At 44.9% G+C, this 27,339-nt stretch overlaps 1 protein-coding gene and 3 long non-coding RNA genes across 7 annotated transcripts in view; all 4 read right to left on the bottom strand.

Annotated features, from left to right (window-relative positions):
* LOC141725731 (uncharacterized) overlaps positions 1 to 7,539 on the bottom strand; it is a 34,433-nt gene extending 26,894 nt beyond the window's left edge. Inside the window, exon 1 of the long non-coding RNA XR_012577425.1 lies at positions 6,149 to 7,539. This is a non-coding gene — a long non-coding RNA (uncharacterized LOC141725731). The remainder of the gene's footprint in view (positions 1 to 6,148) is intronic.
* Positions 7,540 to 13,242: 5,703 nt separating this feature from the next.
* Positions 13,243 to 17,310, bottom strand: LOC141725801 (uncharacterized). The gene is made up of 4 exons (XR_012577439.1): positions 17,041 to 17,310; positions 14,491 to 15,965; positions 13,907 to 13,971; positions 13,243 to 13,288 (listed from the first exon to the last, which is right to left on the bottom strand). It is a non-coding gene; the product is annotated as an uncharacterized LOC141725801 (long non-coding RNA).
* Positions 17,311 to 18,768: 1,458 nt separating this feature from the next.
* Positions 18,769 to 27,339, bottom strand: part of LOC141725787 (uncharacterized) — a 60,819-nt gene continuing 52,248 nt past the window's right edge. Inside the window, exon 12 of the long non-coding RNA XR_012577436.1 lies at positions 18,769 to 20,369. This is a non-coding gene — a long non-coding RNA (uncharacterized LOC141725787). The remainder of the gene's footprint in view (positions 20,370 to 27,339) is intronic.
* Positions 23,271 to 27,339, bottom strand: part of LOC141725738 (uncharacterized) — a 32,452-nt gene continuing 28,383 nt past the window's right edge. The window contains exons 8-10 of one of the 4 annotated variants that reach the window (XM_074529786.1): positions 24,253 to 24,356; positions 23,711 to 23,803; positions 23,271 to 23,562 (exon numbers count right to left, since the gene is read on the bottom strand). Coding sequence is in view for 2 of the 4 variants with exons in the window: in XM_074529780.1 (XP_074385881.1) it covers positions 24,760 to 25,527 (768 nt within the window). In the remaining 2 variants the exon portion in view is untranslated. Of the gene's footprint in view, positions 23,563 to 23,710; positions 23,804 to 24,252; positions 25,691 to 27,339 lie in introns of those variants that run through there. The other 3 variants (XM_074529780.1, XM_074529774.1, XR_012577431.1) reach the window with 3 other exon arrangements.

Here is a 27,339-nt window from a genome sequence, read left to right on the forward strand (position 1 = left end):
TAAATACAAAAAACAACCTTCTTTTAAACGAGATTGAAATATTTTTATACTTAGTATAATTATATTCCCATTCATATTTATAGTTTCTTTTGATGCAGTGTATTAATTATATATAAAATATGTAAAGTTCTAGAAATGTATTTAAATTATTATTTATATTATGTGTCATATCTACTGCTACAACTAATTTTTTCTTGTTTTTAAACTTTATATATATATCTGTATTTATTTATGATATATTCCTGTACTTAGATTTCTACATTTATATTGTTTGTATTTATGATTTTTATAATCAAAACCCTGCCTATTGACAAATAAAAAAACCCCACTTTATTTAGCTATTTTAAAAAATATTTTCATGATTATAATTTTCATGTTTATATTTATAATTTATCCTAGATTACATGAGAACACACCTGCTCCTGCACCCCAGTGGGGCTTCCTCTCCTGGGGACCTTGGGGTGCCCCAATGGCATCAGAGCCCCGAGTCTTCACCCCCCTCTCCTCTATTTAGAAACTACACAGGAACTTTTTTCTGGAAACAAAGACATTACCTAAATCCTCTCCCCGTGTCCCAGACAGATAGATATTCAGTTATTAGTTGGCTGGGCAACAGTTTCTAAAATAGAATGATAAACAAGATGTGAACTTTTTAGCTACAAGCAAATAGGCAAATCTGAACAAGGTACCGATGGCCAGCCACTGAAGTTATTTTGAAGCAATTTTTTAAACAATAAAATACTGCTACCACAAAAATAAAGCAAAAAGCTAACTACTGGCTAAGAAAGAATTAACTTTTGACAACAACAACATTCCAACCACACAGGCTTTTTTCCCAATATCATACCTTATAACTACCTCTCTTGGGAATTCTCATCATGTATCCCAAAAGGAATAAATACCTTAGAGCGTCCTAAAGCAAAAAGTAGCACACATGAGCTCCTCACACTCCCGGCAGTGCACTGAGCTCCTCACACTCCAGCGCAGCGTGCACTGAGTCTGCAACAAATTCTGCTCAGTGAGGGTCTGCAAACAAAGGTTCAACTGATGAATTGAACTGATTTTATAGGGATGTTTTCTAAGCACAGAAGCACAAAAAAGAACAAGCAGTAATAATTCTTAAATAAATCTGCAAGTTTTATTTAGCATATATGCGAGTGATTTCCACCCTGTGGCTTCTCACTTTGATTGGTCTGTAGGTTCAGGAAGATGACAATGCACACTCTGCCTTCCCTGAGCCCCCACGGCAGCTGAGCGCTGCTCCGTGTGCTCAGATCGTCAGGAGCTGGATTACACGTACCCGGACGGACTGCAACTGCTCTGCTGCAGATTCAGGAGACGACGGCAGAGAGGGGCTGGCCGAGGCGTCGTCCGAATTCCATTTCTGTGTGACGAGAAGCGGTTTGTTCCCAACAGCTGCAACATCCCCGGCTCGCTTCCGTGGTGAGTACCGATGGCACACAAATGGCAGCCCGAGGAAATCGTGTTCTGGGCTCCAAGTGGCTGGGACAGGGTCTGATTTTTTGTTTTGTATCTGTATGACGATTAGTACGACAGGGCTCTGAGGGATGACATGGCAACACAGAATTAAAAACTCCTCGATAGGATTACATCGACTTCTAGGAAAAGACAAAAGCCTATCACCCTTCTGAAATCTACTTTTAATCCAAAGCACACGGATTGTCACTATACTGCACCTTCCAGCTTTTCAAAGCAGCTTACTTCTGAAGACCAGGAAACATTGATTTCTACAGAAACAATGGGCAACCCCCAGGCTAATTTAAGCACTACTCTTTAATAGGGGATCTGCCAGCGTGCCAGTCCAGCTTCAAGTGCACTTTATTTCAGTCTCACATCCCCACAAAATTCTTCTCACATCTTCCAACCCTGAAATCTTCTTTTTTCCCTAAGGCTTCTCATCATTAGCAATTTCCAAGTAACATGGTATTTTTACAACATTCAAAAATGTCATGCTGGACTGTGCTAGAGAGTAATCTGCAAATATAAGCTTAGTAAAGATTGAATTGACTTGTCCAGAGAAAAAACCTACAAGTGAACACCCACACCTGCCTACAAAGAGCTGACAAGCCCCTGGCAGCTACCACATCAAAGCACAGTGGATGTTTCTAATAGAGGGTAAGGATAACAATACCACCTTTTGTTCTCTCCAGCTTGTTTTCCCTGCAGTCATATTTTGCTTCTTATGATTGTTTTAGTCTCTGTATCTTTTTGGACAGCACCGAGCCTGACGACAAGGACACGAGAGTCTTTCCCTGCCGTAGGGAGAGAACCAGGAAAACAGTTAAAAAAAGAACAGGGTAGTTTGAAATTCATACTTCCAGTGAGAAGCAGCGCCTAACAAACAGAACAAAAGCAAACAAAGCACGATACCTCCCTGGGGACAGAAGACTTATAAACCCTCCAGGATTTACGACCAACCCCTTCAGGACAGCAGCCAAGTGTCCCATGAGGTGGTGCTGCACCAAAGAACGATCTGACAGGTTCCAAAGAGTCAAATGCACAATATTTTGCAAAGCCGTAAAATCTTGCAAAATAACAAAAATACGATAGATATAAACTACAGGGCAAGAGTACAAGTGTTCGCTTTAAGAGCTGGAACCATCCAGGTGAGCACCTGATAACTGGATCCTCACCAGAGTTTGAACCCTTCGGTACACAGAAGGGTTTTCCCCAGAAATTTCACAGACTGAGTTTTGATAGAAGTACACTTGCCAGATCCTCAGAAGCATCACCCATTCTCCAGGTGTCTGGAGAGAACTGCAAATGGCTCTCACGTAGTTTGAGCTGGTTCTCCAAGGTCTCAGGGTGAGTTTCACCAGATGCAACCAAATCCGGCGACTCCCAGTGGGACAGAAGGAACCCAAAGTTTGGGTAAGCAGAGCTGCAGCAAATACTGAGGAAACAAACGTAACAGCGTAAAAAATAATAAACCATCCTTTTTTTTTCTCTTGCTTTTGTTTTTTTCTTATTCAGATCAGCATAGCAATTAAAGAGAAGGTGAAAAACTCACCATTACTGAACATTTCATCATCTGTAAGCCGAGCATCCTTAGCACAGAGGACTCCAAAGTTAAAATTCACCGATCCCTGGGAAAAAAAACCAAATATTGTATGATAAACAGTCAAACAGCAGACATAAAAATTTGTTTCCTCTAAGGACTTTCAGGTATGTATGTATCTTTGCATACATCCTACACATTAGAACATACACTTTATACCATCACCTAATACATAATATTTTACCTTTAAATTTTGATAGTATAGCATGAATTTTTAACTTAAATTGGCGATCTATTATTATTAAGTTGGTACTGAAAGTTATTTCTGCTGTCACGTTCAAAAAAACATTATTTTTTTTTTACTGTAATGAGCAATCGATTTCAAAGTCATCACAAGCCCATCAAAATACAAAGCTGTATTCACTGGACGGGTCTGTGAGCTAGAAGTAGTTAGGCTTGTACTTCCCTCTTGTTCTTCCAGAACCGATAAATCCTGTCAACAAAACCAGGATCTTTAGCCCACTGCTGTGAAAGATTCTACAAGGATGATGGTTTGATTTGTGTTTACAAGTTTTGATTTGAAATGGCCAGTTCAATGGATAAAGACAGTTTAAGTACTATTACATCACTATTATTATTATTTCTATTATTATTTTTACTATTACCACTACTATTATTATCACCTGCTACTGGAAGAAACAAACCAGTCATACCTATACTTAATTACTTTTATTTCCAGAAAATAATAAAGAAAAGGAACCAAACCAAAAAAAGTCACTTCCTACCTTTTATATCAAGGGAGGAAAAATTTCTCTTGGGCTCTTCTCCAATTTATCAAGACTCATAGCACTGAAAGGCAAACAAAACAGTGCTTTATAGAAGGGCAAGTGCACATTTCAAGGCTGAACCACCAACCGATTGCAGTGACAGCAGTTACAACATGAATCGTTCCGAGAGCCTCTGTTAAATGCAATGTTCTGTGGAACTGCCTTTTCTTTCCCAAAATACTAACTTCCAACACTTCTTAAACGTATTTGGTATTTTAAAACAACAGAAGTTAGCGAGACACTGTGTGGAGGTCAGGTTTAAATTTATTTCCTTCTAAAGCACAGAGCTCTGTTCCATCACCCTTCACTTCGGCTCTGCACTGAATCACGGTGAGCATTTGAGGAGTGCTCAATAACCAATTCTATTTCTCTCTTTTTCTAGTTCTCTCTATTCCTGAATAATTAAAGACAAGTCCAATGAAAAATGACAAGTTCAGCATCAAAGTCACACTTTTTCCCTTTGTCTGGTCAAGAACAGGCTCTAAATCCACTTAGTGCTGCCTGCAACGATTAAGACGTGCAAAACCATTTTTACATGTTTTATAGGTTTATCATAAAAGCCACGGAACACAAGCTCTGAATTACAGGAAAAGGTACACAGTCAAATATCTAAAGGGATCACTTATTTGTAAATGCATACCTTGACAGAGATCGCACTGAGAACGTTTCTGTGGGACTCTAATGGAGACATATTTTCTGAGTACCCTGTAAACAAGAAAAGCTAGGATATATTACAGGACATACCCACTTTTTCTACATATTCAAATAGGATTTTTAATAAAAACAACTCAGTTGAAAAAGAAAGAAGAAAACCAAGGTCATTTTACTCAGCTATATTTACTCCCGATTTAGAGAAAAAAAAAAGTCACGGGTGCTGCAAAGAAAAAAAAAGTGAACCGTAAACGCCTACAGTACAATTTTAAAACAAGTGCTTGGATAAAAGAATCTCATGGAACGTGAAGTAGAAAAAAAGTGAAACCACTATCAGACCTGCCTATTTTCTCACCTTGGTACAAGAAAATCCTAAAAGCAGTATAAAGTCACTGCCTAAAACCGGTCATGGGATGTAACCAAGAACAATTTAGGCATTTGCTAATCTAGACAGAAAGCTTTTCTGGATGCTAGTGTCAAATCACAAGTTTTGTCTTTCAGAAGCCCGACAATGCTGGAAAGCACTTTCCCTGGGGCTCGGGAGGGCAGGGGCAGAAGGGGATGAGTTTGCAGATCGCACCTGTGCCATCGGAAGGATACAGCCCGCCTGCTCCCTGCGCTGGGCATTCTCCCGGCCATCTCTGGCTTTACCGCTCAGCGCCGCTCCATCCGTTTGCATGGCAGAAAGAGCCTCGAGCACTAGCGCAGGCAGCAGCCCAGTCATTCCGGCGATATCGCAGCGCTCTCTGCTCGCAACGCCCAACACGCGGCGGAGCCGCCTCCGCCCGCAGCACCGGCAGCAGCCCGAGGGAGACGGCTGCAGCTCGGGGGCTGCTGCGCCTCCGCCAGCCTGAGGGCAGCCGCCCCACCGGGACCGCGGGAGCGCCCGGCGCCGCTCGCCCGGGGCGCCTCCTGCAGCTCCCGGCCCGCGGCAGCAAAGCACCGCCTCGCCCTCCGCCATCGCTACCGCTCAGTAAGGCCGAAGAACCGGGCCGACGCCCCTTCCGCGCTGCTCAGCTCCGTGCGGGCGGCCAGACGGAGGTTTCGCCCCTCCGGCGTCGCAGCCGCAGCGCCGTCCCGCGCGGGAGAGGTGCCGGGAGCAGCCCGCGCACAGCCCCGCGCGGCCGCCTGGCACGCCAGCCACTCCGGTGCCGCGCCAGCCGTTGCGTCACACGCCTCGCCGGCAGCAGGGCATGCCGGGAGTTGTAGTCTCGGGCTGACAGCCACTGCTCCGTCCTCCGCCACCGGGAGCTGCAGTCCCTCCCGGGCATCAAACGGGTCCTTCGCCCCCGGGCGGGGAAGGACCTGAGGCAGCAACGCTCCTCCCGAATGCCCTCTCTTTTTCGCTCCAACCTTTTTTCCTTTTTCACTCTGCTTTTCACCCCTTCCCTTCCCTCTTGTGGTCCTGATTCCTTTCCTTTCCTTTCCTTCCCTTCCCTTTTTTCTATTTCTGATCTTGGTTTTCCTTTCTAGCTTTAGAGTAAAAAAGCAGCAGTAGAAAGTTTCAGGCTACCTGGGAGTAAAAAAAACCTCCAAAACGAAAATGATTTAAAGAAAACTATTTATTCCCTGGGAGCCTGAAATTTTCTACTGCTGCACATGACATAGAGCTTTTATTCCTTCTTATAGAGAGTTGATATTTTTTACTTACTTTATACAGCGCCCCCTGCCGTGTGCGCCGGCGAACTGCAGCCCCAGCGCTCCCTGCCGTCTGTCCCGGCGCACTGCAGGCACAGCGCCCCCTGCCGTGTGCCCCGGAGACCTGCAGGGAGAGCGCTGCGGCGTCCTTCGGTTCTGTTTAAAGAAACTCGGCTCAATTCGGCTTGCTTCGGCTCTTGGTCTAAACTTGTTTCAGTTCGGCTCTTCGGCCCAACTCGGCACGGTGCGGCTAAACTCGGTCATATTCAGCACATTCTCTAAATGCGGCCAGTGTCGGCTCCACTCGGCTATCGATTCCAGTCGGCTATCATCGGCTCTTGGTGTAAACTCGGCTGTTTTCGGCTACCATCGGTTCTTCGGGCAAACTCGGCTGTTTTCGGCTACCATCGGCTCTACGGGCAAACTCGGCTGTTTTCGGCTACACTCGGCTCTTCGGGTAAAATCGGCTGTTTTCGGCTACACTCGGCCCTTCGGGTAAACTCGGCTGTTTTCGGAAACACTCGGCTCTTCGGGTAAACTCGGTTATTGTCGGCAACACTCGGCTCTTCGGTTAAACTCGGGATTTTTCGGCCATCCTCGGCTCGCTGTGGGCGGGAGAGCGGGCATGAGAGGACCCCGGCGCACAGAGGGAAGGTTTACCCAGATGCCTGTCACAAACCCGCAGAAATACGCCCGCCCGCGGCGACGCTGAGCCCACAGCATGTATCGGATACGCTTCAAACGCCACAGAAAAATCCGTCGGGGCCGCCATGACGTCGGTATTCCATGCAGGCAGTTCACTTACACCCACCGGGGTCCTCCACTTCCCCGCCATCTCGAGAAGGTCAACGAAAAGTCCGAGACACCCGCGACACGCCACTCCCAGCATGGCGGCCTCTCGGCTGCCTGCCGGCGCACGGCTGCAGTACCGCGCTCTGCCCACAAGGCGGCAGCACTGCCGCCCGCCCCAGACGGGGGCGCAGCGCGCCTCGGGGCTGCGGGCAGCGAAGGCGGCAAAAAAGAACAGGGGCGACCCCAGCCAAAAACTGCTCTGAAATAAATGCCAAAAACCTGCCTCTTATCCGACCAGAACCAAACAAACCGCCTTGGTTTAAAATCCTATTAAAATCAATTTGATAGTCCTATTTTTCGTATTTATATTCACATGCATATTTATAGTGGACATTGATGTAGCATGTAATTTATGAAATATATTCTGTGTATTCCTACTGTTTCTATTTATTTATATTTTCTGGTTTTAAAAAAATCTTTCTATATTTATTGTATATTTCTATGTTAAAAGAATGATAGAAATGTAATTTTAATTATTTAAAATAAAAATCCCATACTAACTAAACAAATACAAAAAAGCTCTATTCTTTTAAACTATATTGAAATATTTTTATATTTATAGCTTGCCTGACTATATTCACATTTATATTTATAGTTTATATTTTATATTTATAGCTTGCAAGACTATATTCACATTTATATTTATAGTTTATATTTAAGCATTATATTAATCATGATATATAATATGTGTCCTATTCAAATAATAGAAATAAATTATTTTTTAAATTATGTACCATATCTACTGCTACAACTTATTTTATCTTAGATTTTTAATTTTATATTAGCCTTTTGCTCCTTATGATCTGTTTCTATACTTAGATTTCTATCTTTATATTATTTGTATTTATCATTTTTGTACTAAAACCCCTGCTTTTGCCAAATAAAAAACAAAAACCCCCTTTATGTTAAAATGCTTTAAAAAACTTATATCAATATGGTGTAATATATAACAAATGATAGATAAGATAAACATAAAAAAATTCATATCAATTTTATATCTATTTCTTACAATATAGGCTGAGGTAAACAGTGCAAGTGTAAACAGAGCGTAAGTACACACAATATAAGGTGACACACTTACATACAGTATAAACCAACACAGGTACACACAAAATAAACCAATATAGGTACATCCAATGTAAGTACATATAGTATAAACCAACATAGGTACATACAGTATAAGTACGTACAGTATAAGCCAGCATAGGTACACACAATAGAGGTACATACAACATAAGCCAACATAGGCAGATACAATACAAGCCAGGACTTGAGATAACTCTCTGGAAGACGAATTCTTGAGCCCTGTACCCTTTGAGAAGATGGAACCTAAGGAACTGCTGCAGTCACCTGAGGAGGTGCATCTGAAAAAAAGTCAGGACAAAAGTCAAAGGGCTGCAGAATAACTTAAGTGCTCGGCTAAATTGGGCTGTAATCGGCTAAACTCGGCTATTGTCGGCTGCATTCGGCTGGATGCGCCTCTTCGGCCGAACTCGGCTCGCTTCGGCCGAATTCGGAGCCTCTCTGTGCGCTCGGCGCGGCTCGGCTTCATTCGGCTGAACTCGGAGCCGCTCTGTGCGCTCGGCTCGTTCGGCTCGCTTCGGCCGAACTCGGAGCCGCTCTGTGCGTTCGGCGCGGCTCGGCTCGCTTCGGCCGAACTCGGAGCCGCTCTGTGCGTTCGGCGCGCCTCGGCTCGCTTTGGCCGAACTCGGAGCCGCTCTGTGCGCTCAGCGCGGCTGGGCTCGTTCGGCTCGCTTCGGCCGAACTCGGAGCCGCTCTGTACATTCAGCGCGGCTCGGCTTCATTCAGCCGAACTCGGAGCCGCTCTGTGCGCTCGGCGCGGCTCGTGTCGCTTCGGCCGAACTCGGAGCCTCTCCTTGCGTTCGGCGCGGCTCGGGTTTATTCGGCCGAACTCGGAGCCAATCCGTGCGCTCGGCGCGGCTCGGCTCGCTTCGGCCGAACTCGGAGCCGCTCTGTGCGCTCGGCGCGCCTCGGCTCGGCTCGGCTCCCCGAGGGCGGGCAAGCGGCGCCGCCTCACGTTAAACTCGCCCGGCTCGGGGCTCTCCTGCTGCCGCGTCCCGCGGGCGGCCCGCCCATCGCACGGACACGACCGGGAGCGCGGGGCGGCACAGGGGCTCATTAGGCGGTGACCGCACTCGCGCTAATTAGCGCGCACGAGAGCAGCGGGCTCGGTTCGCCTGAGCTCGGCTCCGTTCAGGCAGCCTCGCAAGCCTGGCCTCGGTTCGCTCGAGGCCGTCAGGTTCGGCCGGTCCCGCCTTGCTTCGGCTGAGCTCGTTCCATTCGGCCGAAGGAGGCGTCGTTCGCTCGTGTTTTTACAAATATCTTTCTCTATAGATTGTATATTTCTATATTTAGATTTAGACTTCTATAATACTTCTATTATTCCAAATAAAAACCCCGTCTCTAACCAAATAAATACAAAAAACAACCTTCTTTTAAACGAGATTGAAATATTTTTATACTTAGTATAATTATATTCCCATTCATATTTATAGTTTCTTTTGATGCAGTGTATTGATTATATATAATATATGTAAAGATCTAGAAATGTATTTATTATTTATATTATGTGTCATATCTACTGCTACAACTAATTTTTTCTTGTTTTTAAACATTATATATATATCTGTATTTATTTATGATATATTCCTGTACTTAGATTTCTACATTTATATTGTTTGTATTTATAATCTTTATAATCAAAACCCTGTCTATTGACAAATAAAAAAACCCCGCTTTATTTAGCTATTTAAAAAAATATTTTCATGATTATAATTTTCATGTTTATATTTATAATTTATTCTAGATTACATGAGAACACACCTGCTCCTGCACCCCAGTGGGGCTTCCTCTCCTGGGGACCTTGGGGTGCCCCAATGGCATCAGAGCCCCGAGTCTTCACCCCCCTCTCCTCTATTTAGAAACTACACAGGAACTTTTTTCTGGAAACAAAGACATTACCTAAATCCTCTCCCCGTGTCCCAGACAGATAGATGTTCAGTTATTAGTTGGCTGGGCAGCAGTTTCTAAAATAGAATGATAAACAAGATGTGAACTTTTTAGCTACAAGCAAATAGGCAAATCTGAACAAGGTACCGATGGCCAGCCACTGAAGTTATTTTGAAGCAATTTTTTAAACAATAAAATACTGCTACCACAAAAATAAAGCAAAAAGCTAACTACTGGCTAAGAAAGAATTAACTTTTGACAACAACAACATTCCAACCACACAGGCTTTTTTCCCAATATCATACCTTATAACTACCTCTCTTGGGAATTCTCATCATGTATCCCAAAAGGAATAAATACCTTAGAGCGTCCTAAAGCAAAAAGTAGCACACATGAGCTCCTCACACTCCCGGCAGTGCACTGAGCTCCTCACACTCCAGCGCAGCGTGCACTGAGTCTGCAACAAATTCTGCTCAGTGAGGGTCTGCAAACAAAGGTTCAACTGATGAATTGAACTGATTTTATAGGGATGTTTTCTAAGCACAGAAGCACAAAAAAGAACAAGCAGTAATAATTCTTAAATAAATCTGCAAGTTTTATTTAGCATATATGCGAGTGATTTCCAACCTGTGGCTTCTCACTTTGATTGTCTGTAGGTTCAGGAAGATGACAATGCACACTCTGCCTTCCCTGAGCCCCCACGGCAGCTGAGCGCTGCTCCGTGTGCTCAGATCGTCAGGAGCTGGATTACACGTACCCGGACGGACTGCAACTGCTCTGCTGCAGATTCAGGAGACGACGGCAGAGAGGGGCTGGCCGAGGCGTCGTCCGAATTCCATTTCTGTGTGACAAGAAGCGGTTTGTTCCCAACAGCTGCAACATCCCCGGCTCGCTTCCGTGGTGAGTACCGATGGCACACAAATGGCAGCCCGAGGAAATCGTGTTCTGGGCTCCAAGTGGCTGGGACAGGGTCTGATTTTTTGTTTTGTATCTGTATGACGATTAGTACGACAGGGCTCTGAGGGATGACATGGCAACACAGAATTAAAAACTCCTCGATAGGATTACATCGACTTCTAGGAAAAGACAAAAGCCTGTCACCCTTCTGAAATCTGCTTTTAATCCAAAGCACACGGATTGTCACTATGCTGCACCTTCCAGCTTTTCAAAGCAGCTTACTTCTGAAGACCAGGAAACATTGATTTCTACAGAAACAATGGGCAACCCCCAGGTTAATTTAAGCACTACTCTTTAATAGGGGATCTGCCAGCGTGCCAGTCCAGCTTCAAGTGCACTTTATTTCAGTCTAACATCCCCACAAAATTCTTCTCACATCTTCCAACCCTGAAATCTTCTTTTTTCCCTAAGGCTTCTCATCATTAGCAATTTCCAAGTAACATGGTATTTTTACAACATTCAAAAATGTCATGCTGGACTGTGCTAGAGAGTAATCTGCAAATATAAGCTTAGCAAAGATTGAATTGACTTGTCCAGAGAAAAAACCTACAAGTGAACACCCACACCTGCCTACAAAGAGCTAACAAGCCCCTGGCAGCTACCACATCAAAGCACAGTGGATGTTTCTAATAGAGGGTAAGGATAACAATACCACCTTTTGTTCGCTCCAGCTTGTTTTCCCTGCAGTCATATTTTGCTTCTTAGGATTGTTTTAGTCTCTGTATCTTTTTGGACAGCACCGAGCCTGACGACAAGGACACGAGAGTCTTTCCCTGCCGTAGGGAGAGAACCAGGAAAACAGTTAAAAAAAGAACAGGGTAGTTTGAAATTCATACTTCCAGTGAGAAGCAGCGCCTAACAAACAGAACAAAAGCAAACAAAGCACGATACCTCCCTGGGGACAGAAGACTTATAAACCCTCCAGGATTTACGACCAACCCCTTCAGGACAGCAGCCAAGTGTCCCATGAGGTGGTGCTGCACCAAAGAACGATCTGACAGGTTCCAAAGAGTCAAATGCACAATATTTTGCAAAGCCGTAAAATCTTGCAAAATAACAAAAATACGATAGATATAAACTACAGGGCAAGAGTACAAGTGTTCGCTTTAAGAGCTGGAACCATGCAGGTGAGCACCTGATAACTGGATCCTCACCAGAGTTTGAACCCTTCGGTACACAGAAGGGTTTTCCCCAGAAATTTCACAGACTGAGTTTTGATAGAAGCACACTTGCCAGATCCTCAGAAGCATCACCCATTCTCCAGGTGTCTGGAGAGAACTGCAAATGGCTCTCACGTAGTTTGAGCTGGTTCTCCAAGGTCTCAGGGTGAGTTTCACCAGATGCAACCAAATCGGGCAACTCCCAGTGGGACAGAAGGAACCCAAAGTTTGGGTAAGCAGAGCTGCAGCAAATACTGAGGAAACAAACGTAACAGCGTAAAAAATAATAAACCATCCTTTTTTTTTCCTCTTGCTTTTGTTTTTTTCTTATTCAGATCAGCATAGCAATTAAAGAGAAGGTGAAAAACTCACCATTACTGAACATTTCATCATCTGTAAGCCGAGCATCCTTAGCATAGAGGACTCCAAAGTTAAAATTCACCGATCCCTGGGAAATAAAACCAAATATTGTATGATAAACAGTCAAACAGCAGACATAAAAATTTGTTTCCTCTAAGCACTTTCAGGTATGTATGTATCTTTGCATACATCCTACACATTAGAACATACACTTTATACCATCACCTAATACATAATATTTTACCTTTAAATTTTGATAGTATAGCATGAATTTTTAACTTAAATTGGCGATCTATTATTATTAAGTTGGTACTGAAAGTTATTTCTGCTGTCACGTTCAAAAAAACATTATTTTTTTTTTTTACTGTAATGAGCAATCGATTTCAAAGTCATCACAAGCCCATCAAAATACAAAGCTGTATTCACTGGACGGGTCTGTGAGCTAGAAGTAGTTAGGCTTGTACTTCCCTCTTGTTCTTCCAGAACCGATAAATCCTGTCAACAAAACCAGGATCTTTAGCCCACTGCTGTGAAAGATTCTACAAGGATGATGGTTTGATTTGTGTTTACAAGTTTTGATTTGAAATGGCCAGTTCAATGGATAAAGACAGTTTAAGTAGCATTATGTTACTATTATTATTATTTTTTCTATTATTATTTTTACTATTACTACTACTATTATTATCACCTGCTACTGGAAGAAACAAACCAGTCATACCTATACTTAATTACTTTTATTTCCAGAAAATAATAAAGAAAAAGAACCAAACCAAAAAAAGTCACTTCCTACCTTTCATATCAAGGGATGAAAAATTTCTCTTGGGCTCTTCTCCAATTTATCAAGACTCATAGCACTGAAAGGCAAACAAAACAGTGCTTTATAGAAGGGCAAGAGCACATTTCAAGGCTGAACCACCAACCGATTGCAGTGACAGCAGTTACAACATGAATCGTTCCGAGAGCCTCTGTTAAATGCAATGTTCTGTGGAACTGCCATTTCTTTCCCAAAATACTAACTTCCAACACTTCCTAAACGTATTTGGTATTTTAAAACAACAGAAGTTAGTGAGACACTGTGTGGAGGTCAGGTTTAAATTTATTTCCTTCTAAAGCACAGAGCTCTGTTCCATCACCCTTCACTTCGGCTCTGCACTGAATCACGGTGAGCATTTGAGGAGTGCTCAATAACCAATTCTATTTCTCTCTTTTTCTAGTTCTCTCTATTCCTGAATAATTAAAGACAAGTCCAATGAAAAATGACAAGTTCAGCATCAAAGTCACACTTTTTCCCTTTGTCTGGTCAAGAACAGGCTCTAAATCCACTTAGTGCTGCCTGCAACGATTAAGACGTGCAAAACCATTTTTACATGTTTTATAGGTTTATCATAAAAGCCACGGAACGCAAGCTCTGAATTACAGGAAAAGGTACACAGTCAAATATCTAAAGGGATCACTTATTTGTAAATGCATACCTTGACAGAGATCGCACTGAGAACGTTTCTGTGGGACTCTAAGGGAGACATATTTTCTGAGTACCCTGTAAACAAGAAAAGCTAGGATATATTACAGGACATACCCACTTCTTCTACATATTCAAATAGGATTTTTAATAAAAACAACTCAGTTGAAAAAGAAAGAAGAAAACCAAGGTCATTTTACTCAGCTACATTTACTCCCGATTTAGAGAAAAAAAAAAAAGTCACGGGTGCTGCAAAGAAAAAAAAAGTGAACCATAAACGCCTACAGTACAATTTTAAAACAAGTGCTTGGATAAAAGAATCTCATGGAACATCAAGTAGAAAAAAAGTGAAACCACTATCAGACCTGCCTATTTTCTCACCTTGGTACAAGAAAATCCTAAAAGCAGTATGCCTAAAACCGGTCATGGGATGTAACCAAGAACAATTTAGGCATTTGCTAATCTAGACAGAAAGCTTTTCTGGATGCTAGTGTCAAATCACAAGTTTTGTCTTTCAGAAGCCCGACAATGCTGGAAAGCACTTTCCCTGGGGCTCGGGAGGGCAGGGGCAGAAGGGGATGAGTTTGCAGATCGCACCTGTGCCATCGGAAGGATACAGCCCGCCTGCTCCCTGCGCTGGGCATTCTCCCGGCCATCTCTGGCTTTACCGCTCAGCGCCGCTCCATCCGTTTGCATGGCAGAAAGAGCCTCGAGCACTAGCGCAGGCAGCAGCCCAGTCATTCCGGCGATATCGCAGCGCCCTCTGCTCGCAACGCCCAACACGCGGCGGAGCCGCCTCCGCCCGCAGCACCGGCAGCAGCCCGAGGGAGACGGCTGCAGCTCGCGGGCTGCTGCGCCTCCGCCAGCCTGAGGGCAGCCGCCCCACCGGGACCGCGGGAGCGCCCGGCGCCGCTCGCCCGGGGCGGCTCCTGCAGCTCCCGGCCCGCGGCAGCAAAGCACCGCCTCGCCCTCCGCCATCGCTACCGCTGAGTAAGGCCGAAGAACCGGGCCGACGCTCCTTCCGCGCTGCTCAGCTCCGTGCGGGCGGCCAGACGGAGGCTTCGCCCCTCCAGCGTCGCCGCCGCAGCGCCGTCCCGCGCGGGAGAGGTGCCGGGAGCAGCCCGCGCACAGCCCCGCGCGGCCGCCTGGCACGCCAGCCACTCATGCGCCGCGTCAGCCGTTGCGTCACACGCCTCGCCGGCAGCAGGGCATGCCGGGAGTTGTAGTCTCGGGCTGACAGCCACTGCTCCGTCCTCCGCCACCGGGAGCTGCAGTCCCTCCCGGGCATCAAACGGGTCCTTCGCCCCCGGGCGGGGAAGGACCTGAGGCAGCAACGCTCCTCCCGAATGCCCTCTCTTTTTCGCTCCAACCTTTTTTCCTTTTTCACTCTGCTTTTCACCCCTTCCCTTCCCTCTTGTGGTCCTGATTCCTTTCCTTTCCTTCCCTTTTCCTTTCCTTTTCTTCTGTTTCTGATCTTGGTTTTCCTTTCTAGCTTAAGAAAAAAAAGCAGCAGTAGAAACTTTCAGGCTACCTGGGAGTAAAAAAAACCTGCAAAACGAAAATGATGTAAAGAAAACTATTTATTCCCTGGGAGCCTGAAATTTTCTACTGCTGCACATGACATAGAGCTTTTATTTCTTCTTATAGATAGTTGATATTTTATACTTACTTTATACAGCGCCCCCTGCCGTGTGATCCGGAGACCTGCAGGGAGAGCGCTGCGGCGTCCTTCGGTTCTGTTTAAAGAAACTCGGCTCAATTCGGCTTGCTTCGGCTCTTGGTCTAAACTCGTTTCAGTTCGGCTCTACGGCCCAACTCGGCACGCTTGGGCTAAACTCGGTCACACTCGGCGCATTGTCTAAATGCGGCCAGTGTCGGCTACCCTCGGCTATCGATTCCAGTCGGCTATCATCGGCTCTTAGTGTAAACTCGGCTGTTTTCGGCCACACTCGGCTCTTCGGCTCAAGTCGGCTCTGTTCGGCCACACTCGGCTCTTCGGCTCAAGTCGGCTCTGTTCGGCCACACTCGGCTCTTCGCCTCTACCGAACAATTCGGCCCCGCTCGAAATATACCTATTTTTACATTGGAAGTATACATTTCTCTTAGGATTTTTACTTCTCTAACACTTGCAGGATTCAAAATAAAACCCCTGCGTCCACCCATACATGCCAAATACAAACCCCTTTCATTTCAACTGTATTTAATTTTTTTTAAATAATATTTTTCAAATTTAGATCCACATTTATATTTAAATTCTATACTGATGTGTGTTCGATTTTGCATTTCTATTTTCCCATTTATTTATAAATTTATATTCTATGTTACAACTCTTCCTATTACTTCTATTTTTTTTCGTATTTTTCTTCAGATCTTTATATATTTATTATATCTTTCTGTGTGAGGATTTTTACTTCTGTAGCACTTCCATTATTTAAAATAAAACCCCTGCCTCCACCCACGTTAAAGCCAAAAAGAAAACCCTTTCTTCTCAACTGTATTTCAATATTTTTTAAAATTCTGTTTTTCAGGTCCATATTCACATTTACATTTAAAATGTATACTTACGTATGCTGTTATTTGTATTCTCCATTACATCTCTTCCTATTATCTCTATTTACTTATATTTTGTGTTTATATATATATTTATATCTTGATTGTATATCTCAATATTGAGAAATATATACCAATAATATCTACATTCATATCATTTAAAATAAAAACCCTGCCTCTAACCCAGTAAGAATAAAAAAAACCCCAACCCTTTAGTTCAAACAATATTTAAATAGGTTTTATCCTTATGTCTGATTTTTATATTCCTATTTGCATTTATAATGTACATTAATGTATATTGCTTACTTATACATTTATCTTTATCAATCTCAATTTGTACATAAATTTATATTCTACATTACATCTGATGCGAGCAGTTATATATTTTTATACATTGATTACATATTTCTGCGTCAAGATTTTTACTTCTGTAACACTTATTTAAAATAAAACCCCTGCCTCTACTTAAATAAAAGCCAAAAATTCCCTTTCTTTTAAACTATACTTACCTATTTTTATATTTATATTCCCATTTATAATTTATATTGCCATATCATGTTATTTATATTCTATACTACAACTCTTCATATTACTTACCTATATTTATAGTTCAATTTGTAGTCATAGTTTAGCAATCTCCCTTTATATATTTATTATCTATTTCTATCTTAAGATTCACATTTCTATAACACTTCTATTATTTAAAATAAAACTCCTGCCTCTAACCAAATCAAAACCAAGGACACTTCTTTATTTCAACCACATTTAAAATTTAACAAGTAACTTTATCTTTCAAAATTATAATCATATTTAGATTGATAATTTTTATTCATTATATTCATAGATATTATATATATCTTAGGGAGAATGCCCTCTAATATAAGCATAGATAGAAAATTTCTGTATTGTATATTTCTTTTACTTGGATTTATTTAATATCAATATTTATAGATATTTGTATTTCCCTATATATTTGTATCTGAATTTTTATTTTATTTCTATTTATATGATTTATTAATAAAAACAGGTCTACAACCTAATAAAACCCCCAATTTAACTATATTTAAGTATTTTTATATTTACAATCTATATTTATATATCTTTGTGCATATATATAATAGACTATCATTTATCTATATGATATCTTACAATTCTATACCATGAATTATAGTTTTATATATGTATCTGTTCTCAATATTTATGTTTACCACTCTAATGTTATATTTCTTTTTAAATGTATATTTATTTCTATTTTCATCTCTATATTAAACCATATAAATAAGCCACAACAATACCGTACCTTTGTCAGCACCGGCACGCAGCACACGCTCATCCCATCGCAGCACATCAAAACAAAACCTATTTTTATCACTAACGGAACAAACATCCCACAACATTGAACCCTCATAAACACTCAAATAAACCTAACCCAAAATAAATTTTAAATCCCACTTCAACTAGCCCAAAACCTGCGCACATGCTCATCATAAACGTCCTCCTAAACCAGTATCTCAAAAACCCCAAAAACCTCCAATACACCTTGAAAATGACACAACTGCTAAGAAAAACAAACACCCACTAAAAATTAAATCAAACCAACTCACTAGACTCAAAACTGTACAACTGACCCTAAACAGTACTAAAAGAAGCCCCCAAAGCTCTACCTTTATGCTAATGCACAAATAAAAACCAATAATCTATAAAACTTAATTTAAAATTAAAAGAAAACTAATTCAAAGCATAAAAATAAAAAATCTAAACTGTTAAAATACTAAAAAATATCACTACCCAAATTAAAAAACATATTGCCTATAAAAACCCACCACGTGAATACCCCTGGCACCAAAAATAAAACTAAAAAAACCTATCGAACCAGAAAGAAAACGGAACTTAGGAAAACCAAAACCATAAGGTTCAAGTACTCACACCACATCCCTTACCGGACAGCAACTATAAACCACATCAAACCATACAATCAATTCTAAAAACCACCTTAAAACCACTACATTGAAAAACCTTTTAAAAATTAAACACTGCATTTAACAAAAGCTATCGAATAAATTCACACCCACAAACTCCGGCAGCCCAGCTGGCCCAACCAAAGCTGGATGTTTATGCATACAGTAAACAAAGCCAAAACCCCAGTAATACCTGTCACAAGTCTATGAAAGAAACCTATTGAAATCAATCCTGTCTCAAATACAAACCAACCCATCCAGAAAGTTAGTTCACTCAAAAAACAACTTACACTGAGTTAATCATACCAAGAAATTAAACAACACACCATATACCACCAATGAATATAATAGTCAGGTAAAGAAAAACTACTTTTTTTTTTCTTTTTTTTATTTAAACTAACTTCTTTTATTAGCTAGAACAAAAGATTTTGCCAGGCCTGTAACAACAACAACAACTTCTTTTTCTTCTTCACCTTCTGAAATGTCCCTTCTCACTCCCAAATTCCTTTCAACTCCTGAGTTTACATCCAAGCAAAAAGCAAAATTCGTGCGCTCGCGCGTTCGATGCTCCTGTCAGATTCTCTGCTTCCCTCCACATCTTCTTACGCTTTCAGCCTTCACGCCGTCCTGCCGTGATGAGTCTGACAGAAGAATTGGCACATGTTAACAGAGCATTTCCCTCCCTCCCTCCCTCCGGTTTCCTCAGCACATTTCAATCCATCCCAAGCCTGCAACGATGCACGCTCACCCCAAGGCTCACAGCAAGCATGCAGCAGCTCAGGCTTACTGGGCTCCAGGGCTCTGTGCCTTAGACAGCCGAGGAAACTTCTGATGAGCCTCCGTTCCAATAAACTGGGATGCAAACTCACCTCCATCTCAGAGCCTCAGTGACCTCGGCCAGCCCCTTCCTCACTTCCCTGGGTCACAATCACTTCCAGGCAGAAGGATGCCAAGCAGGCTTTTGTCTTTTCTCTTAAGTGCCAACAGGTAAAATACGTAGGCTTTGACATAACTGATTACCCTCTCTTTGCACTCTCCCAAGGACAGTTTTAAAGAAAAGATAGAAGAAGATTGCTGCTAAATCCATATGGGATAAGGAGGAAAGCAGCAAGGATCCCAGGCCAGCAGCGTGCCCAGGCAGCGTCACGTCCCTGCCACCCTGTGACAAGGCACACAGCTGCAAAGCCCCAAAGCCTGCAGGCCCTGGAGCTGCCACACGGATGGACCCGGTTCCCTTCCCGGGTGCCCAGAGGGAAACCTGAGGGCAGGTGTCCACCCCGAGGCTGCACCCAGAGCCCCGGGCAGGGATGGAGTCGCTGACTGCCCTCTGGGGACGAGACCCTCCCTGCAGGCGACACTGCCTTGTCCTCTCCCTCCCCGTGGGACAGGGACCTCCAGGCTCTATCACCAGCCTCCTTCCGTCAGCATCCAGGTGCTGTGTTAGAGCCACAGGGGTCGAGGCTTTCCAGAACCATAGCGTCCTTTAGGCTGCAAAAGCCTTCTAAGGTCATCGAGCCCGGCTGCTGCCCCAGCACTGCCAAGCCCCCACCCCAATCAGGTCCCTAAACACCACATCTTGCCATGATTTAAATGTCTCCAGCAATGGGGACTGCCCTGGGCAGCCTGCTCCTATGCCTGACCACCCTTTCAGTGAAGAAATTGGTCCTCAAAGCCAATCTAAGCCTTCCCTGCTGCAACTTGAGGCCATTTCCTTTTGTCACCTCACTTCTTACTGGGGAGATCTCGGTACTTAAACCTTACCTGCTCCTTCCCTAGCAGGTCTCTGGCTTGGCTCAATGAGAGGAGAAACACTCCCACCACAGGAATGGCAGCTCGGCAGCTCCCACACCAAGGCAGGCTGCAGGCAGGGAGCAGCTGTCCTCACCACAGCTCGCGGGTCAGCTCTCAGAGATTGGCTCTGCTCTTCCTCCCGGGCAGATCTCTGCTCAGTGCTTCAGAACTGGCTGTCTGGAGGAAGGGGAAAAAACAGGTTAGCCAAGAATTTTATCCCGACTTATCTGATGTCTTTGCCCGCTTTGCCTCCTCCTGACTTCCTCCTGCTAAGAAAACAGCTGCCTTTGGACTTCTAGGGGGAACTTGCACGTAATGCTTATAGAAAAGGAAGTACAGAAAAGTGCCTCCTTTTTAAAGACTCAGCCAAGCAGACAGGTAACTGCAGCTTCTCCATCCCCACTGCCTGCAGAGCTGGCAGGCACCAGGCCAGCTCTGCTCCTGCTTCAAGCTGTTCCCAGCTCTGCCAGAAGAACTGAAGGCTGCTCTGGCGTTCCATTGCTCCGCTTCTCCCAAAAAGGATCCGTCAGCGCCGATACCCCTCCACGGGAAGGGCTCTTCTGTCTCACACGCTCGGTGACACGAGGCTACGCGAAGCTGCAGCAGCCTCTGCTCCACGTGGGAAGGGCTTTCTTCCTCCTCTGGCACCTGGCTGGCACAGCTTGCTCACAGATGCTGGGGCTGCCCCATCCCTGGAAGTGTTCCAGGCCCATTGGTGCTCTGGCATCAGGCTCAGAGCAACCTGCTCTATGGAACCACGTCCCTGCCCACGGCAGCAGGCTTGGAATGAGGTGATCTTTAGAGCCCCTTCCAACCTGAATTATTCCATGATTCTATCAACTCAAAACACTAGGGGAATACATCTGTAAAGGTCACTAAATACATGAAAGAATCTCTCCATCAGCAAATTTTTGAATGAAAAGTATATCTACAAACAGGGAGAAATATCCTTGCTACCTGCTCTTGCTACCTTTCAGGCCTAATTTTAGCTATCACTTCAAGTTTTAAAATATTTTCTTTTGAAATTATAGGCAGTGTTCAAATTTTAGCATTTTTACGCTATTGCAGAAGCAAAAATTGCTGACAATCAGGCCGTGTCATTCTTTATGGAGCAGAGCCATCATGACAGAATTTCTGGGACAGAAATTTTACAGGATGTCACTCCACAGAGAGCACCAAATTCCACATCAGGTGGCACTTCTGCTCCTCCACATCAGAAATCTAAACTAGGACAAGTGAAGTTTTGACTTGGCACTGTCAAAACAGACCGACTTGGCACTGGTGCCACCTTGGGTCTGGGAACCACCCTGCATACCAAAGAATTTCAGGAACCAGCCGGCCACCCCCAGCCACAGCCCCCCCCACACAAACCACGGCCCTTTTCCCTGGCAAACAAAACTCACCTGCCCCGCTTCTGGATGGCACACTGCAGGAGCCACGAGGCGCTATCACGTCAGCCCGACTTGGCACTGGGGCCAGCTTGGGTCTGGGAACCATCCTGCCTATCGTGGAATTTCAGGAGCCACCAGGCCACTCCCGGCTACAGGCTAACCTCGGTCTCACGCGGCTCTTTGTCCTAACGCGGCTAATGTCAGCTACACTAGGCTATCCTGGTCTCTTAAGCTAAACGCGGTTATTTTCGGCCACACTCGGCTCTTCGGAACACTTCAGCCCGGCTCGGCTCGCTGAGGGCGGGAGAGCGGGCATGAGAGGACCCCGGCGCACAGAGGGAAGGTTAACCCAGATGCCTGTCACAAACCCGCAGAAATACGCCCGCCCGCGGCGACGCTGAGCCCACAGCATGTATCGGATACGCTTCAAGCGCCACAGAAAAATCCGTCGGGGCCGCCATGACGTCGGTATTCCATGCAGGCAGTTCACTTACACCCACCGGGGTCCTCCACTTCCCCGCCATCTCGAGAAGGTCAACGAAAAGTCCGGGACACCCGCGACACGCCACTCCCAGCATGGCGGCCTCGCGCCTGCCTGCCGGCGCACGGCTGCAGTACCGCGCTCTGCCCACAAGGAGGCAGCACTGCCGCCCGCCCCAGACGGGGGCGCAGCGCGCCTCGGGGCTGCGGGCAGCGAAGGCGGCAAAAAAGAACAGGGGCGACCCCAGACAAAAACTGCTCTGAAATAAATGCCAAAAATCTGTCTTTTACCCGACCAGAACCAAACAAACCGCCTTGATTTAAAATCCTATTAAAATCAATTTGAAATTCCTATTTTTCGTATTTATATTCACATGCATATTTATAGTGGACACTGATGTAGCATGTAATTTATAAAATATATTCTGTGTATTGCTACTGTTTATATTTATTTATATGTTGTGGTTTTAAAAATATCTTTCTATATTTATTGTATATTTCTATGTTAAAAGCATGATAGAAATGTAGTTTTAATTAAAATAAAAATCCCATACTAACTAAACAAATACAAAAAAGCTCTATTCTTTTAAACTATATTGAAATATTTTTATATTTATAGCTTGCATGACTATATTCACATTTATATTTATAGTTTATATTTAAGCATTATATTAATCATGATATATAATATGTGTCTTATTCAAATAATAGAAATAAATTATTTTTTAAATTATGTACCATATCTACTGCTACAACTTATTTTATCTTATATTTTTAATTTTATATTAGCCTTTAGCTATTTGTGATCTGTTTCTATACTTAGATTTCTACCTTTATATTATTTGTATCTATCATTTCTGTACTAAAACCCCTGTTTTTGCCAAATAAAAAACAAAACCCCCCTTTATGTTAAACTGCTTTAAAAAACTTATAGTATATCAATATGGTGTAATATATAACAAATGACAGATATGATAAACATAAATACATTTATATCAATTTTATATCTATTTCCTATGATACACTATAATAAGATATATACAGTATTACTGGTATTATGGATCTTATATGCAGATATTGATTTATGTTATTTTGAATTTTAAATAATTTAACAGTTCTCTCTATGTTTGAAAGACATTTATATATTTATACTTTGGTTGCGATTTTTTCTGGGTGTTTTCCGGGTCTTTTCTTGCCCTTCTTGGAATTGTTTTTCTGGGTTTTCTCTGGGTTTTTTCTTGCCCATCTTGGGGTTTTTTTCTGGGTTTCTTCATGCCCATCTTCGGGGTTTTTTTCTGGGTTTTTTCTTGCCTGTCTTCGGGTTCTTTTCTGGGTTTTTTTCTTGCCCATCTTGTTGGGGTTTTTTTCTGGGTTTTTTCTTGCCCATCATCGTCTGTTTTACTGGGTTTTAAGCCAACATGGGTACATTCCATGTCAGTACATACAATATAACCCGGCTGAGGATTTTTTATTCTAACTTTAAAAATGAGTTGCAAAACCTGAAAAGCAAAAGTCATATACACAAGGTTAAATCCAGTCAGCATGTGCCCACACATGCAGAGACGAGCAGACACAGACGGACACAGCCACGTGCTCTCACACACACTGACACACTCTTGCCACTTACACGCTCGCTGCGGCCCTTACCTGAGACGCTGAAGAACGTGCTGTGACACATCTTCTGGCTGCTGCTCCTTGAAGTAAATGGCAGACCCTGGGGAAAGCAGCAGCCTTGGGGACCTGTGAGACAACAGGAAGGGTCAACGAGTGGCTATCTGACAGCTAGGACTTGTCCCCACTCTGGACCCATAAACTTTCTACCCAAAATCCCACAAAAGACAGATGAAGAGTAAAATTTCTATAACTGTTCTACCTAACTGTGACTACGTGCCAGGGCAGGGCAGCTCTGATCATAAGTGGTACAATATAAGTACACACAATATAGGCTGAGGTAAACAGTGCAAGTGTAAACAGAGCGTAAGTACACACAATATAAGGTGACACACTTACATACAGTATAAACCAACACAGGTACACACAATATAAACCAATATAGGTACATCCAATGTAAGTACATATAGTATAAACCAACATAGGTACATACAGTATAAGTACGTACAGTATAAGCCAGCATAGGTACACACAATAGAGGTACATACAACATAAGCCAACATAGGCAGATACAATACCAGCCAGGACTTGAGATAACTCTCTGGAAGACGAATTCTTGAGCCCTGTACCCTTTGAGAAGATGGAACCTAAGGAACTGCTGCAGTCACCTGAGGAGGTGCATCTGAAAAAAAGTCAGGACAAAAGTCAAAGGGCTGCAGAATAACTTAAGTGCTCGGCTAAATTGGGCTGTAATCGGCAAAACTCGGCTATTGTCGGCTGCATTCGGCTGGATGCGCCTCTTCGGCGCGGCTCGGCTCGCTTCGGCCGAGCTCGGAGCCTCTCGGGTTCATTCGGCTGAACTCGGAGCCTCTCCGTGCGCTCGGCGCGGCTCGGCTCGTTCGGCTCGCTTCGGCCGAACTCGGAGCTGCTTTGTACGTTCGGCTCGGCTCGGCTCGCTTCCGCCGAACTCGGAGCCGCTCTGTGCGCACGGCGCGGCTCGGCTTCATTCAGCCGAACTCGGAGCCGCTCTGTGCGCACGGCGCGGCTCGGCTTCATTCAGCCGAACTCGGAGCCGCTCTGTGCGCTCAGCGCGGCCCGCTTCGGCTCGCTTCGGCCGAACTCGGAGTCGCTCTGTGCGCTCGGCAAGGCTCGGCTCGCTTCGGCCGAACTCGGAGCCGCTCTGTGCGCACGGCGCTGCGCGCCTCGGCTCGCTTTGGCCGAACTCGGAGCCGCTCTGTGCGCTCGGCAAGGCTCGGCTCGCTTCGGCCGAACTCGGAGCCGCTCTGTGCGCTCGGCAAGGCTCGGCTCGCTTCGGCCGAACTCGGAGCCGCTCTGTGCGCTCGGCGCGGCTCGGCTTCATTCAGCCGAACTCGGAGCCGCTCTGTGCGCTCAGCGCGGCCCGCTTCGGCCGAACTCGGAGCCTCTCTGTGCGCTCGGCGCGGCTCGGCTTCATTCAGCCGAACTCGGAGCCGCTCTGTGCGCTCAGCGCGGCCCGCTTCGGCCGAACTCGGAGCCGCTCTGTGCGCTCGGCGCGGCTCGGCTCGCTTCGGCCGAACTCGGAGCCAATCTGTGCGTTCGGCGCGGCTCGGCTCGCTTCCGCCGAACTCGGAGCCGCGCTGTGCGCTCGGCGCGCCTCGGCCGAACTCGGAGCCGCTCTGTGCGCTCGGCGCGGCTCGGCTCGTTTCGGCCGAACTCGGAGCCAATCCGTGCGTTCGGCTCGGTTCGGTCGAACTCGGAGCCAATTCGTGCGTTAGGCTCGCTTCATTCGGCCGAACTCGGAGCCGCGCTGTGCGCTCGGCGCGCCTCGGCGCGCCTCGGAGCCGCTCTGTACGCTCGGCGCGGCTAGGCTTCATTCAGCCGAACTCGGAGCCGCTCTGTGCGCTCGGCGCGGCGCGCCTCGGCTCGCGTCGGCCGAACTTGGAGCCCATCCGTGCGTTCGGCGCGGCTCGGCTTTATTCGGCCGAACTCGGAGCCGCTCTGTGCGCTCGGCGCGGCTCGGCTCGCTTCGTCCGAACTCGGAGCCGCTCTGTGCGCTCGGCGCGGCTCGGCTCGCTTCGTCCGAACTCGGGGCGGCTCTGTGCGCTCGGCGCGGCTCGGCTTTATTCGGCCGAACTCGGAGCCGCTCTGTGCGCTGGGCGCGGCTCGGCTCGCTTCGGCCGAACTCGGAGCCAATCCGTGCGCTCAGCGCGCGTCGGCCGAACTCGGAGCGGCTCTGTGCGCTCGGCGCGGCTCGGCTCGCTTCGGCCGAACTCGGAGCCGCTCTGTGCGCTCGACTCGCTTCGGCCGAACTCGGAGCCGCTCTGTGCGCTCGGCTCGGCTCGGCTCGGCTCGGGTCGGCTCCCTGAGGGCGGGCAAGCGGCGCCGCCTCACGTTAAACGCGCCCGGCTCGGGGCTCTCCTGCTGCCGCGTCCCGCGGGCGGCCCGCCCATCGCACGGACACGACCGGGAGCGCGGGGCGGCACAGGGGCTCATTAGGCGGTGACCGCACTCGCGCTAATTAGCGCGCACGAGAGCAGCGGGCTCGGTTCGCCTGAGCTCGGCTCCGTTCAGGCAGCCTCGCAAGCCTGGCCTCGGTTCGCTCGAGGCCGTCAGGTTCGGCCGGTCTCGCCTTGCTTCGGCTGAGCTCGTTCCATTCGGCCGAAGGAGGCGTCGTTCGCTCGTGTTTTCACAAATATCTTTCTCTATAGATTGTATATTTCTATATTTAGATTTATACTTCTATAATACTTCTATTATTCCAAATAAAAACCCCGTCTCTAACCAAATAAATACAAAAAACAACCTTCTTTTAAACGAGATTGAAATATTTTTATACTTAGTATAGTTATATTCCCATTTATATTTATAGTTTCTTTTGATGCAGTGTATTAATAATTATATATAATATATGTAAAGTTCTAGAAATGTATTTGAATTATTATTTATATTATGTGTCATATCTACTGCTACAACTAATTTTTTCTTGTTTTTAAACTTTATATATATATCTGTATTTATTTATTACATATTCCTATACTTAGATTTCTACATTTATATTGTTTGTATTTATAATTTTTATAATCAAAACCCTGCCTATTGACAAATAAAAAAACCCCGCTTTATTTAGCTATTTTAAAAAATATTTTCATGATGATAATTTTCATGTTTATATTTGTAATTTATTCTAGATTACATGAGAACACACCTGCTCCTGCACCCCAGTGGGGCTTCCTCTCCTGGGGACCTTGGGGTGCCCCAATGGCATCAGAGCCCCGAGTCTTCACCCCCCTCTCCTCTATTTAGAAACTACACAGGAACTTTTTTCTGGAAACAAAGACATTACCTAAATCCTCTCCCCGTGTCCCAGACAGATAGATGTTCAGTTATTAGTTGACTGGGCAGCAGTTTCTAAAATAGAATGATAAACAAGATGTGAACTTTTTAGCTACAAGCAAATAGGCAAATCTGAACAAGGTACCGATGGCCAGCCACTCAAGTAATTTTGAAGCAATTTTTTAAACAATAAAATACTGCTACCACAAAAATAAAGCAAAAAGCTAACTACTGGCTAAGAAAAAATTAACTTTTGACAACAACAACATTCCAACCACACAGGCTTTTTTCCCGATGTCATACCTTATAACTACCTCTCTTGGGAATTCTCATCATGTATCCCAAAAGGAATA

The sequence above is a fragment of the Zonotrichia albicollis genome, chromosome 2, assembly GCF_047830755.1.
Source record: "Zonotrichia albicollis isolate bZonAlb1 chromosome 2, bZonAlb1.hap1, whole genome shotgun sequence".
Classification (NCBI taxonomy): Eukaryota; Metazoa; Chordata; class Aves; order Passeriformes; family Passerellidae; genus Zonotrichia; species Zonotrichia albicollis.